At 32.0% G+C, this 13,905-nt stretch overlaps 1 protein-coding gene across 3 annotated transcripts in view; it reads left to right on the forward strand.

The window, feature by feature from the left end:
- The first annotated feature begins 1,158 nt into the window (after positions 1–1,158).
- LOC115887432 overlaps positions 1,159–13,905 on the forward strand; it is a 121,367-nt gene continuing 108,620 nt past the window's right edge. For 2 of the 3 annotated variants that reach the window (XM_030906854.1, XM_030906856.1), the window contains exons 1-2: positions 1,159–1,259; positions 4,136–4,269. In XM_030906854.1, coding sequence (XP_030762714.1) covers positions 1,197–1,259; positions 4,136–4,269 — 197 coding nt within the window. In that variant the 5' untranslated portion in view covers positions 1,159–1,196. The remainder of the gene's footprint in view (positions 1,260–4,135; positions 4,270–13,905) is intronic. The other variant, XM_030906855.1, reaches the window with a different exon arrangement.

Here is a 13,905-nt window from a genome sequence, read left to right on the forward strand (position 1 = left end):
TATTCAGTGTGTCTTTTTTAATAAAATAATTAACAATAAACAGTACACGTGTATTCAACCATATCGAATGGCAAATCGACCAAAACCGTTTGAAAGTCAAGTGAAATTTTTGGCACTAAACCAGCAGTTAACTTACACAAATAAAAATTCATTGTAAAATACAAAAGTATAAGATAATATTTATACATACAAATAGATAAAACAAATAATGTTATTATACTTCATCTTCAGCTCATTCGACCATTTCCAATTATGGTATAACCTCCCTCACATATTTAGATAATCTCGTTGTAGTTGGGCCCATTGTTGTCTATTGTTGGCTATGCGGCTGCAAGTTATCCCTGCTAATTTCGTAATATCATGGTCCCATCTCAGGTTTGGTCTTCTTCTGGTCTCTTAGTTCCTCATGGGTATCATGCTGGAATTTTTGTGGTCCTCTTTTCTCTCAGTTTTTTATCGCATCACTCTATTCTTTTACAGTCTTTCTTGGTTATTCCCAGCATATTTCGTTCCATTGTGTGTTGTGCGACTGTGCAGTTTCCGTTGTAAGTGTCCAGGTTTCGTATGCATAGGTCATGACTGCTAGGACACATTGGTCGAATGTTTTCTTCTTTAGATATAGTGGCATTCTAGATTTGAATATGATTGCATTTCTTCCACGAAGTACTCCACGCTAACTTTTTAATTATTCTGTTGATTTCTGGTAGTATAGATACCGAGCTGTGTATTAGTTGTCCCAAATATATATATTCTTCTACTATTTCAAGTGTTGTCTTATTTATTATTGTTTTTCTGTCCACTAGTTTGTCGTACATTATTTTAGTTTTTGCTAAATTCATTTTGAGACCCACTTTAATACTTCTTCAGGACTATTGGCAATTAGGACTATATCTTAATTGCCAATTCATCCAAATTAGAAAACTATAATAAAAAAGTATGGCAAACTTTTAACAAAAACTCGGATATTTTTTCTCAGTGTACACCGGCCTTTTGTTACTATTTCGTCTTCGCAACTTACCAATTAATTATAAGACGTATCGCTTCCACATAGGTCGGTGAACAGCAAAGCACTCAAAGCAGTGTTATTTGACAACCGAGACGAAGTAGGTCGTGTTCTTTCGGCTTTTGTTTAAATTCGAACAGTTGGCTTATTATTGTGTGTCATGCTGGTATCCGTAATCGATCAGTAAAGTGTCATGTCATTTTTAACGTGCAAGTGTCAAAAATATTCCGGATTTACGTTAAACAATAACACTTCGGTAAGCAGACACTTTTTTATACTCTTACAAGAATTTGAATTTGTATATTCTTTTCTCTCTTCATTAACTTTAATACTTACAAAAAGAAGAAGAATCAGTATTGGGGGAAAGTAAATAAAGTAGTTTAATAATTGTCTCGATAATTGTCAACACAGAATTATTTAAATCCGGCTGAATTCATTACAAATGGATATAATTTCAAACTTTTTATTTATGTTTTAAAAATTAATTTCCTTCGTGAAAAAATTCCGCTTCACACTTTGCAGAAATTTTATTTTTAGTAATTACGGAAACTTTTCAAACTTTTTTTAATTAAAATCAGAATGAAGGAAGGTAAAGGGAATTTTTTAAGCCCCGAAATATTGAATTTTAATTTCATCGAATATTAAGCACAATTCAAACAATGATTGCATTTTATTTATGATGTATTCATTAAACATCTAATGTTGAATGAATACATCAGAACTCGGAATGTATTTCAGTTTCTAAACCTTATTATGCTTTTATGATTTTTATAATAGATAATCATCATTACAAAATTAAACAAAACAGTTTGTCATTTTTTGTCTTAACTACATTGGATGCGCGAATTCATACGATGTGTTCATAAAAAGTTTTACGAACTCATAAGAAGTCAGAATAAACCAAACGCATATTTTGACACTTTTGTAGCTACATTGCTTACGACTATTTCTTACGAATTCCTAGGACTTTGTAGGAAATTTAAATGCGTCCAAAATATTTTATTTTTATTGATACGAATAGGATCCATTAGTTTATTGATATGCATTGTGAAATATTAATATGTTTAGTCCATGAAAGAAGATCTCTGTGAGGTCAAAAACCTCAGCAGTATCATAACAGAAAGGTAAATAAAAGAAAGTGTGGAAAGAGGCAGTGATGATGAACTAAACTAGGAAGTATATATTATTTCCACTTATTTATCAATTCATTTATTCAAAATATGACAGAAATATACTGTCATAGAATAATAGTTAAAATGTCGTGTTTAGTTATAGACGTTATAGTTAATATGGTTAAAATTTCATATTTCAATGTTTTAATTGTTCGTTTATTTGGAATTTTATAGTATTTTTTTTCGAGTTTCTTCTAAATCAATTATTATAATGTGCAACACACAAAGACACTTTGCAGTTAATTCGGCCTACACACGTCCAACTTGGTTGACTAACAAAAATCGATATTATTTCCCACTATATTATCCTATAATATATAAGATGGCTGGTATTTTATCAAAAAGTAAAAAAATCGGTCTTGCCTTTGCATTATTGTTACCTTTGGATTCTCTTAATTTGATTTGATACTTCCATGCGTCCATGCACACAAAGTGAATATAATTCGGTTCGTTGGTGCCACTTGTTAGTTCGTTTGGAAATTCATCCATTATGTTCGTGATATTTCTTTTGATGGTTTACACAAAAACTGGGCTTGTTATGTGATTTTCTGACCCAATAAATCAGACCAGATTTAAAATTTTCATACAACAAAACTACACACGAGCCGATTTTTCATCCAACCGACTAAATCGACCCAACCTTATGACCGAATTGGATCTTGTATAGTCGGTTTAAATCAATTTTATCAAGAATAATTTCCCCAATATTCGTTTTTAAATCTTTTATATTTTTACATTATTTTGTATTATCATCATTATCATTCTCAGCTTACCATTTCCATTTATATGGTGTCGCCTCCCTCACATATTTAGATAATATCTTTGTAAATGGGCTCCTAGTTGTCTATTGTTGGCTATGCAAGTCCAAATTATTCATGCTAATTTTCTAATATGATCCCATCTCAGGTTTGGTCTTCTTCTAGATCTTTCAATTCCTCGTAGGTACCATACTGTAATGTTTGTGATCCGTCTGTTGTCCGTCCTTCTTGTCAAGTGTCTTGCCCATTGCCATTTGAGGGATTTGTTTCAATGGATGACATCTATTACCTGGGTCTTTTGTCGTATCCACTCTATTCTTTTACGGTCTTTCTTGGTTATTCCCAGCATATTCCATTCCATCGAGCTTTGTGCGACCTGCAGTTTCCTTATAATATCCATTTTAAGTATCCAGGTTTCTTATACATGACTGGTAGTACACATTGGTCGAATGTTTTCTTGTTTAGGTAAAATGTTATTCTAGGTTTGAATATGATTGAGTTTCTTCCATAAGTACTTCATGCCAACTTAATTCTTCTGTTGATTTCTGGTAGTAGAGATCCCGAGCTGTGTATTAGTTGTCCCAAATAGATATTCTTCCACTACTTATGTTGTTTTATTTATTAGAATGTCTTTCCTGTCTACTAGTGCGATGTACATTACTTTAATTTGTGCCAAATTCATTTTTAGACCTACTTTATTGCTGGCTGTATTTAGTTCGTTAATTTGTGATTGTAGCTCTTCAGGACTATTATTGTTAAGATATTCTTTATCTATTTTTAAGCCTTTTTTGGTCCAGTCTTAATATTTTTTATAATTTATATTACCTCGTAAAAAATAATCTTCAATCCATTTACTTAACTTTCCTCAATAAAAAAATGAATAGCAGCATTCATATTCCATAACAACTATGAGCAATTAAATCTATGTTTGGTAAACAAAGTGTAACTAGACTCACTAGACTGGCCATACGATTTCGTACATACAAACTACCGATGCCTAACCGTGCAGCCTAATATTAACTTTTAGTTCTAATTGAAATTTAAATGTGGAAATAAAGATCGCTGTCATTTGTATATAAAATTATATACTGATATCATCGATTGTCATTTCCAAGCCAACTTGAGGCCGCCGTTTTTTTCATACCTACAGTATTTTATTTAACGGCAAATGTGCTCTAATAACATTCTATTTTTTTTTTCAGAGAGAATCAGCTCAGAGGGATGCAGACCGCGAGAGGAGACTGCGTGTCGACAGCGAGTCCAGGGCCAAGCAGGCCTTGCAGGAGGCTGCCCGCTGCAGATCCCGACTCAAGCTGCTCACTCAGGAATTTGCCAGGTAAAAATACATACGCTTACTTTTATACGCGGCTCTCGTTTTCGGCGAAGAAGAAGGTGATTCACTTGCCGCGATATTTTCGTCGATCTATTATTGTCATATCGTCGTCCTAGTTTGGGATTCTGTCAGCTGTACGATGCGAAGCGATAATGTTAATGTACGGGAACGTTGAAAAAAACGGCCGAACTAATAATGTGTGAAATGAGTTGGTGCAGTTTTTAAATTGACTTTTACTGTTTTTAATTTAAGTCATCTAGAAAAAAGCTTTAGAATTCCTTATTAGAAATTAATAGCTAGTCATATTTTTGGTATTTCTATGCTTTCTTTTTAATAATTTATTGATCTGTCTCTTTGGTTTACTATAGTGAATATTGTACGATATTTTTTTAGTTCTGAAATTTGAAAGAAACACTTATTTTATAGACTAATAAATATTATGATTGTATTGTTGTATTTCTTTAATTTTGAAAATCTGCAAATTAAATTAATTAGAGATGTGTAGAATGTGATTTTTGTATTATATTTATGGTAAAATATAAATTTCAAAAATTGTCTGTTTGCGACGTGATTGTTAGAAAATTGCAATTAAACTGTAAAAGGTTTGGAATTTGAAATTGGTGACGATCTAAAACATAAAACTTGCAACAATGCTAAAAATGAAATGCAAAAACGAATAACAATAGTAATTAGGTAAATAAAATTCGACCTCCTTTATTGGGATATCTACTACTACTACTGCCATTACTCGCTGGCGAATATTTGACACGTATCATAAGATGGTTACGCAAGGCGTTTTCTTCCATGAGCTTTTCTGTGACTGAAAAGCCCGATACGTGATGTTATCTGTCTACCGCACTCCGGACATTCAAAAATATCATTACTTTGTTGCCTCTTTACTCTTTGGTTGTCGATGTTAACTGAGTTTACAATTCTTCTCCATTGCGTTCTATTGTGCACTGCTGCTTCCCACTGCGATTCTGCATGCTTATTCCCTTTAAGTGTTCGCGGAAAATATCCTTGTACCTTTGTGGACAATTCACTACCCGGTTTCCTCTTACCGTCTACAAGCTCACCGTAAAGAAGAGATTTTGGTAGGCGGTTTTCTTGCATCTTGCATACCTTAAGCAGGATTTAGTAATCATGACTTTAGCGCTCTCGCAGCTAGCATTTCAAGGACCGATACGTTTGAAACATGGTGGTACTATCTGATTCTTAACAGTTGTGTAAGGAGTCTCTGTTGCAACTTTTTTAATGCTTTATGTGTCGGCAGTACGACACCCAGGCTTCGCTTCCGCATATAACATGGTGAGGATTATTATTGCTCGGTACACTGCAAGTTTCGTTTTTGTGCCTTGATTGTAGAAAACTATAGGTATATCGAAAACTCAAGGAGATACGAGATTATTTAAATTATGCCAGAAAAAAAAATCGAAATCTTCAATTTTCGGATTTTCTCGAATATATCCGGAACTATTCGGAATTTTAAATGTTTCTAAACGATATATTATTAAGCACATTAAATCCACAAGTTTGTACTAATTTAACTATCCTGGTATCTCCTACATCTTTCGAGATGGCAATGGTGGGGGTCGAATTTGAATTAAACAGTCCATATTTAAATTATTTTTTTCACGCTTCAAAAATGCAAAATTACATTTACAAAACGTGTACATATAAATATTACTGAGTAAAATTATACCGAGTGCGTCTCAAAAATGGCCCACCCCTATAACTTTTTTATTTTTTCAGATAAAAAAAGGAGATTTAGTATGTTAGTATATGACATAAATTAGGATTGATTGACGTATTCAATTTTTTTCGGTTACTTCCGGTTTCACCGGACATGACTACACCTTTTAATGGCACTTTTGGTATTTTTTTACTTTTCGATAGAAAATGACACTCTGAATAGAATGACTTCATATGTTCAACTTTTGACATTTTCTCATATGGTTTATTTGAAATTGAAACATGCGGTTCATAACGACAATTTGACTCGAAATACCAAGTGTGTTGTACTAAATTATTCGTAAAAAATGCGTTTTCCAAATATGCTAATGAGCCACCTTCGTTCCATTTGACAAAATTGCGATATGATTAAAAATACGATTTGGGCATCTTTTAACCGGCAAGGACAAGACGCTAAAAACTTCAGGCAATCAAATCTATTTTTCTAAGGCTCCTTGATTAAAAAGTCATGGCACTTAGATTAAAATTTAAAAAACAGTTTTTTAAACGAGAATCTCAAAAGTTGACGTATGATATGTCATTCTATTCAGAGTATCATTTTCTATTGAATATATTAAAAAAATACGGATAGTGCCATTTAAAAATTAATAAAAAAGTTCGAGTCATTTCCGGTGAAACTGGAAGTGACCGAAAACAATTATTGAATACGTCAATCAATCCTCATTTATGCGAGCATTTATGTCATATACTAACATACCAAATATTGTCATTTCATCAGAAAAAATAAAAAAGTTAGGGGTGCGCCACTTTCGAGACGCACCCGTATAACTTTTTATTTTTTTTAGATAAAAATCGGGATTTGGTCTTCAACAATTTGTTTTGATACGCACCCGCTATAAGAATCACTGGTCATACGACCAACGACGAATCAATTGAACAGAACCTAATCAGACAAAAAACTAGTTTCTAGATTGTTATTTAAATGAGACGTCCTGTAAATATTTTAATTTATTTAAATTCTCAAATAAATTGTCTTATTTAACAACTAATATAAAATAAACATAAACATTATTACACCAATTATCTAAACCCAATATCCTGCTTCGAAATACCAGCACCCCCACAATATTTGCTAATATTCTAAGCCTAGCCTTCGGCAAAATGAGGGTCCCCAACGTTTCTCCTCTCCGGTGTACCCCTTGTCCCCAGTCTTTTGTTCCCTTCAATCTTATCATAAACCGGTGACTGATTGTTTTACGTCTCCCCTTTAATTCGAACCTATGTAAATGCGATAAGACAAGTTAAACAGTAGCATGTGGGGTTACTTCTTGGCGTAGACTTCCGAGAGGAGATTACTCCTTGACTGCATTACGTTCATCTTTGAAGCGGTTTTGTCTCTTGATACACGTGGACGGAAAGCGATAAAGACATTGGAGATAAATAAATGGACTAATTGCAATTTCAAATAGATTATTATCGTGTTATGTGTAATTGAATACCCTGACTTACGATTTTAATAATTCGATACTATAAACCTACGCGCTGACCTTTAATTATTAGTCGGCCGAGTATTTAGTTGCAAAAGTAAAAACAATACATACTTATGAAGTCAATCGGCCGACTATTTGATTGCATGTGAGCGCGGCTCCATAAGGATATATTGGTTACAGATATGCAACTAAATAGTCGGCCGATTAAAAATTGCCTGTCAGCGCATAGCCTAAGGCTACGCAATGTAATCAAATATTGGGCCCTTCGACTTCATAAGAATGTATTGTTTTCACTTTTGCAACTAAATCGTCGGCCGACAAAAAATGACAAATCACTGCGTAGCCTAATTATCCCAAAAAAAACTCACAAGAGAAGGGCAGAAAAATGTATGCTTTATTTAGAAATATGTAATAATTACTTTTATTCAAATATGCGATAATTGTTTTGAGTATCGTATTTTAGGAAACAAAAATAAATTAATTATAAATATATAAACAGCACTTAAAGGACATAAAGGGCCATTTACTATCGTTTTCCCGTTCAAAATATTCTAATAAGGTTGCGATGAGTTTGGTTAAAGTATCACAACAAAACTCAAAGTATCACAACACAAACCCCAAATCATAGACACAATGATAACAATACACAATGTACAATTAATATAATTAACAACAAGTATAATACGTATAACTATATAACAATTATAATTACAACTTACAATTCCATACATACGAGGCGTTTCGGAAAAAATAAGGATAGGAAAACAATATAACATACGAACATCTTTTAAAACACAAAATACACTTAGACTCATTTTATTACATACTAAACCCATGAATACAGAACAACAAACAAAAAATGTAATATACGAAATACCATGTGAATGCGATAAATTTTACATTGGTGAAACATCTAGACCCTTAAATGTTCGAATTAAAGAACATAAAGATTATTTTAAAATAGGAAGGGAGATTTTCGCAAATCTAAGGTTTGTCAACATTCATGGGACACAGGGCACAGAATAAATTTTAATAACGCCAAAATTATAATGAAAGAAAAAAAAGCCTGTAAAAAAAATAAAAGACGCTTTTTTAATACAATCTAATAAAAATAATTGTATTGCTCATGCATCTATAGAAGTTAGTAATGTATGGCAATCGCTTCTTTGATTTTAAAGAACATAACATAAATAAACATAACATACTTAAAAAATAAAAATAATCATACAGAAAGTTTGGGGCTTTTTTGTTTTACCTTAATAATAGTAATTGTTATCAGGTAGTAATTGTTAATTTTGAAGTTTAACTTGATATAAGTTTAATATCTTTTTTGTTTTTTTTTTGCTTCCGACGGGCAACGACGGAAAGAGATAAACTTTCCGAACGTTAAGCATTTTTTGTTCGTGAGGCAAATTTGTATATCTGTAAACCTAATTTCTGACAAGTAGTTTCCGTTTGGGATTAACGCAGAAGTGTTTACAAAAAATAACTATTTTATTTTGTAGATTTTCTTGCAGTGGCGAAATACCCATATAAGGATTTTTTGGAAAGATGAATCCGCCACATATGTGTAGTCATCTTTTATATGCTGTATATTTAATCAACTATTTTCATACCATCATATTCACCGATTTCCGCACCACTTATGTATTCATTAATTCGAAAACTTGTGACGATTTTTCTGTCGTTACCCAAATAGAATGAAAAAAAAATCCGTTGTTCAGGGTTAGAGGAAAGCTGGGTTCTGACTCACAGTGACTTTCTAATGTTGTTAAAAAATAAAAAAAAATGATAATATATAGGCTGCAGAGATTTTAATATTGATGTTAAGAATTCAAATAGGTATGGTCAAAGACAGTGAAAAGGGCGCCACTTACTTTGTTTATGAGAGTGGTAAAGTAAGAAACCAAAAAGAAAAATACGATATCACAACATAGCTAAAATAAAGTAATCAACAGCATTAAGGGTCTATTATGTTTATCAGGAATAAAAGTCAGAAATAACTATCCTACATTAAACATTTATTGAAAACGAACACAAGTATCATCAATTAGTCACAGTGCTCCCAATAAAACCGCAAGTTATTTTAAATAGATTCGAATTTAGTAACTGTATTCTTTGAACTAAGTAAGCTACTTAATATAAAAACAGGTGAAATTTATGTATGTCTCAATACGATGATGTTTCGAAACATGTCGTGTACAAAAACCTTTAAAATGAATACGTGTTAATAATTTTCATATAAAATATCATAGCTAAGTAAGAGTGTACTGTACGAATCAAATTATATAACGTTAAATAAAAAATTATAACGTTAAATAAAAAATAATTTTGACTACAATATGTGGGATAAATAGTGATAATTTACCAGATTATTAAATCTGTTGTCTCAAAAATTATAAAATAAAAGCGTACCTTGTGTATCAAACTTAAGACTTATCTGTATATAGTTTCTTATGATGTAAACAGGTAGGTAGGTATTCTCCAGACTAACAGAAGTGGATGCAGATAACTATGGCAGGAGAAGTCTTCGATATCAGCCAAAAGAACGATTGTAATGTCAGGAACACTGTCTTAAGGTCTGCATAGGTCCATACAAAATGAAAGTGGGTGAAACATACAATAATTACTGCATTATTACTGCATACCATGTGGTAATTACTGAGTACCATGTGGTAGTTACTCTATAAATAAAAAATAGTTCTCAGGACACATACTCAATAAAAAACAACTTACGGTCTGAAAATCAGCTTTACATAAATATATTCAAACCATATGCCGATCCAAACCAGTAATTAAATACTCCAATAAACGAAATAAAAAACGGAAATAACTGAAATAGAATTTAGTTAGATAGGGCTATATAAAATGGCGGATAAACTTACGGTGATCATTCCAAGAAGAAACCAAACAAATACGATCTATACTCTGGATTGCATACTTTACAAGGTTTTCAAATTCCCAAATCGGATACCCATGCAATGGAAATCGAAAAGTGGATTCAGAGTGCTTTTCACTGGAAAATTTGTCGGACGCCGAAACACGCGTCTTCTTCAGATCCAAATTCTCAGAAAAAAAGACCTTCTTCTCAGTTTCAGAACCGACCAAAACCTTTTCACCACAGACAAAATGAGAGAGACAAAAATGATATCATATGATCGAAATCATTAGAACAGAAAATCGCAATCCACAGCGAAGTGAGATTCGGACAAGTGAAATGCAATTAAGGAAGTTTGGCCTATAGCGAATAGATGGCGCTAATAAACAAGACAAGTGAACTGTAATAAATGAAGTTTGACATTTAGCGAATAGATGTGCTAATAAAAATTAAATATCGAGACAAGTGAGCTGTAACAAATGGAGTTTGGTATCTTTGGCATCTAGCAAATAGATGGCGCCAATACTAAGAAATTTAAATAAAAATAGATTTTTAAATTCAATTTTATTAAAGGAAATAAAGAATGCTACAAACTGCATCTCTGGGTAACACTTTCCTAAAAACCTCTTATTTATGCAATTATGGAACACTATTCAAAGTCCTTCTGCCGAAAATTATACAACGGTGCCGCATTCCCGACCAATCCGTCAAAGCCTGAAGGGCGGAGGATGATGTTCTCGTTCGGTACAAAATACGTCGTTAAGAAATTGGTTAAATAATTCATGTATTTCGGGACCCGAAACCAGAACATCTTCCTTGCTCCTTCCGCCGTTTTACTCCGGACAGCAGTTCAATCATCGCTTCTGAACAACGAAGGGCCAAAAGGGCGCAAATCGCATCGTAAACCAGCCAGACGAGCGCAACATCCCGTAATAAATAGCGGACTATCGATTTAAATAAATCGATAATATATTAGTGGCGTTTAGAATTATTCACATGTACAGGATAGTCCAATATACAAGGTGGTCCGAACTGTATTCCGGAAACTTTGGCAGCATATTCTGCAGGTAAAAATAAGTAAAAAAGTTCGTATAAATGTATGTCCTAAAATGCTTAGTTTCAGAGATACAGGGTGTAGAAGTTTCATTTTTATTTCGATTTTTTCTAGATAATTTCTGAAGTAATGTCAATATTTGGATGAAAATATGATATGATATAGATGAAAAAAAAAATTTAATTTGGATGTTAATATGACTCCTACTCGTAGAGGGCGCCACCTACATGTGTTTTAACTATTTTGAAGCGTAATAACTTTTTGTCCATACCTGTATAAAACTACCGAGCGAAAAAATATACATCTCTTTGACTTTTTACGTAAAAAATATATCTTTGTAAAAATCGCTACGAGCAACCGTTCTTAAGATATTTAGAATGGAAATAGACAATACATGTCATTATTGACGAAAAATAAACACGTTGAGTAGATAGTTATTTCACTAAAATAATAAATTTGGGAAATTTTTATTTTTTTTAATTAATCATAAATTTTTCTGCAAAAGATGATAATAAAACAGTTTCTGTTGAACTTTTGGAACAAAAACATTTCAAATTTATGATTTCAGTCTAATAACTATTTAGTCAACATGTTTAATTTATGTCAATGATAACAGGTATTGATAATTTCGATTCCAAATATCTCGAAAACCATTATTTGTAGCGATTTTTACTAAGAGACCTTTTTCACGTATAAAACGTCGTAAATGCATATTTTTTTACTCAGTAGTTTTACACAGGTACGGACGAAAAGTTATTACTCTTCAAAACAGTTAAAAAATATGTAGGTGGCGCCCTCTACTAGTAGAAGTCATATTGACATCAAAATCAAATTTCTCATGTCAAAAAACTGCTAGACACCAATTTTCATCCAAATATTGACGTTACTTCAGAAATTATTTGGAAAAAATCGAAATAAAAATGAAACTTCTACAACCTGTATCTCCGAAACTAAGCATTTCAGGACATACATTTATACGAACTTTTTTACTTATTTTTATCTGCAGAATATGCTGCCAAAGTTTCCGGAATACAGTTCGGACCACCCTGTATATCTCAGAAAATGTATATATCTATGTGGCGGATTAAGTCTAATATGGGTATTTCGCTACTGCAAGAAAATATACAAAATAAAATATTTTTTGTAAACACTGCTGCGTTAATCCGACGGAGACTAATTGTCAGCAGTGGTCCACCATTAAACAAATTTAGCTAACTTTATCTCTTTCCATCGTCGAAAGCAAGAAAATACAAGGAAAAAAGAAAAAAACTATTTAAAATATTTAAATGCAACTATCGAGAACACTTTAGTTTTTTTTTAAACAGATACGTCTACAAAAACCATTGACGTTCTGTTAAAATGACATTATATCAATTCAACTTCAAAATTAACTATCAATTCAACTTCAAAATAACAATCTGATAACTACTACTTAATAAGGTAAAACCAAAAAGCTTCAAACTGTCTGTATGATTATTTTTAATTTGTTTTTAATTTTTACGTATGTTATGTTTATTTATGTTATGTTCTTTAAAACATAGAAGGCAATCGCCATACATTACTAACATCTACAGATGCATGAGCAATACATTTATTTTTATTAGATTGAATTAAAAAAGCCTCTTGTTTTTCTTTTAGAGACTATCGCTTCTTTCATTATAATTTTGGCGTTGTTAAAATCTATTAGTGCCCTGTGTCCCATGAATGCTGACAAATCTTAGATTTGTGAAAGTCACCCTTTCTTAAATAATCTTTATGTTCTTTAATTAGAGCATTTAAGGATCTAGATGTTTCACCAATATAAAATTTATAGCATTCACATGGTATTTTGTATATTACATTTTTTGTTCAGTATTCATTGGTTTAGTGTGTGTTAAAATGGATCTAAGTATATTTTGTGTTTTAAAAGATGTTTGTATGTTATATTAGGGATATTAGAATGAAAGAAATATAAATTAAAGAAAAAAGAAATATAAATTATTATGTCTGTTATATTAGGGATATTAGAATTAATATTATTATTATAAGAAATACCTCAGACTGACCTCTTACAACTGAGAAAAATCAAAGATTTTTCAATCAAGAAAAATCGCAAAGATTTTTGTTGATTGAAGTAAAAACAATGTTTGGATTGTCACGGGGCTTTTAATACAACACCCCCTGTCTCCTCAAGGAACATCTCAGTAGATTGAAGCTAAAAAACAACAGCGAATTCAGATTCTGTTGTTAAAATGACGAAACACCAGAACACCTTATCATTGTATGCGCTGAGCCAACAACCATTTGTGCCATGAAGTTTGGTACAACTGATGAGTTTGTTACGACTGTGAAGTTATAGTTTTTTTTTTGAGTACTGGGCCTCAAAATAAATTGTTGATAAACAAATCTCGATTTTTTTCTGAAAAAATAAGAAAGTTTTATAGAGGTTAGCTACTTTTGCAAAACACCCAAACTGCCATCCTTCTTCTGATATCCAAAATTTTCTGCATCTTAGAGCAACTGCAATAGTAGAGACTAAGTACCGT

This window comes from Sitophilus oryzae, unplaced genomic scaffold (assembly GCF_002938485.1).
Source record: "Sitophilus oryzae breed Bouriz unplaced genomic scaffold, Soryzae_2.0 scaffold_575_pilon_pilon, whole genome shotgun sequence".
NCBI lineage: Eukaryota > Metazoa > Arthropoda > Insecta > Coleoptera > Curculionidae > Sitophilus > Sitophilus oryzae.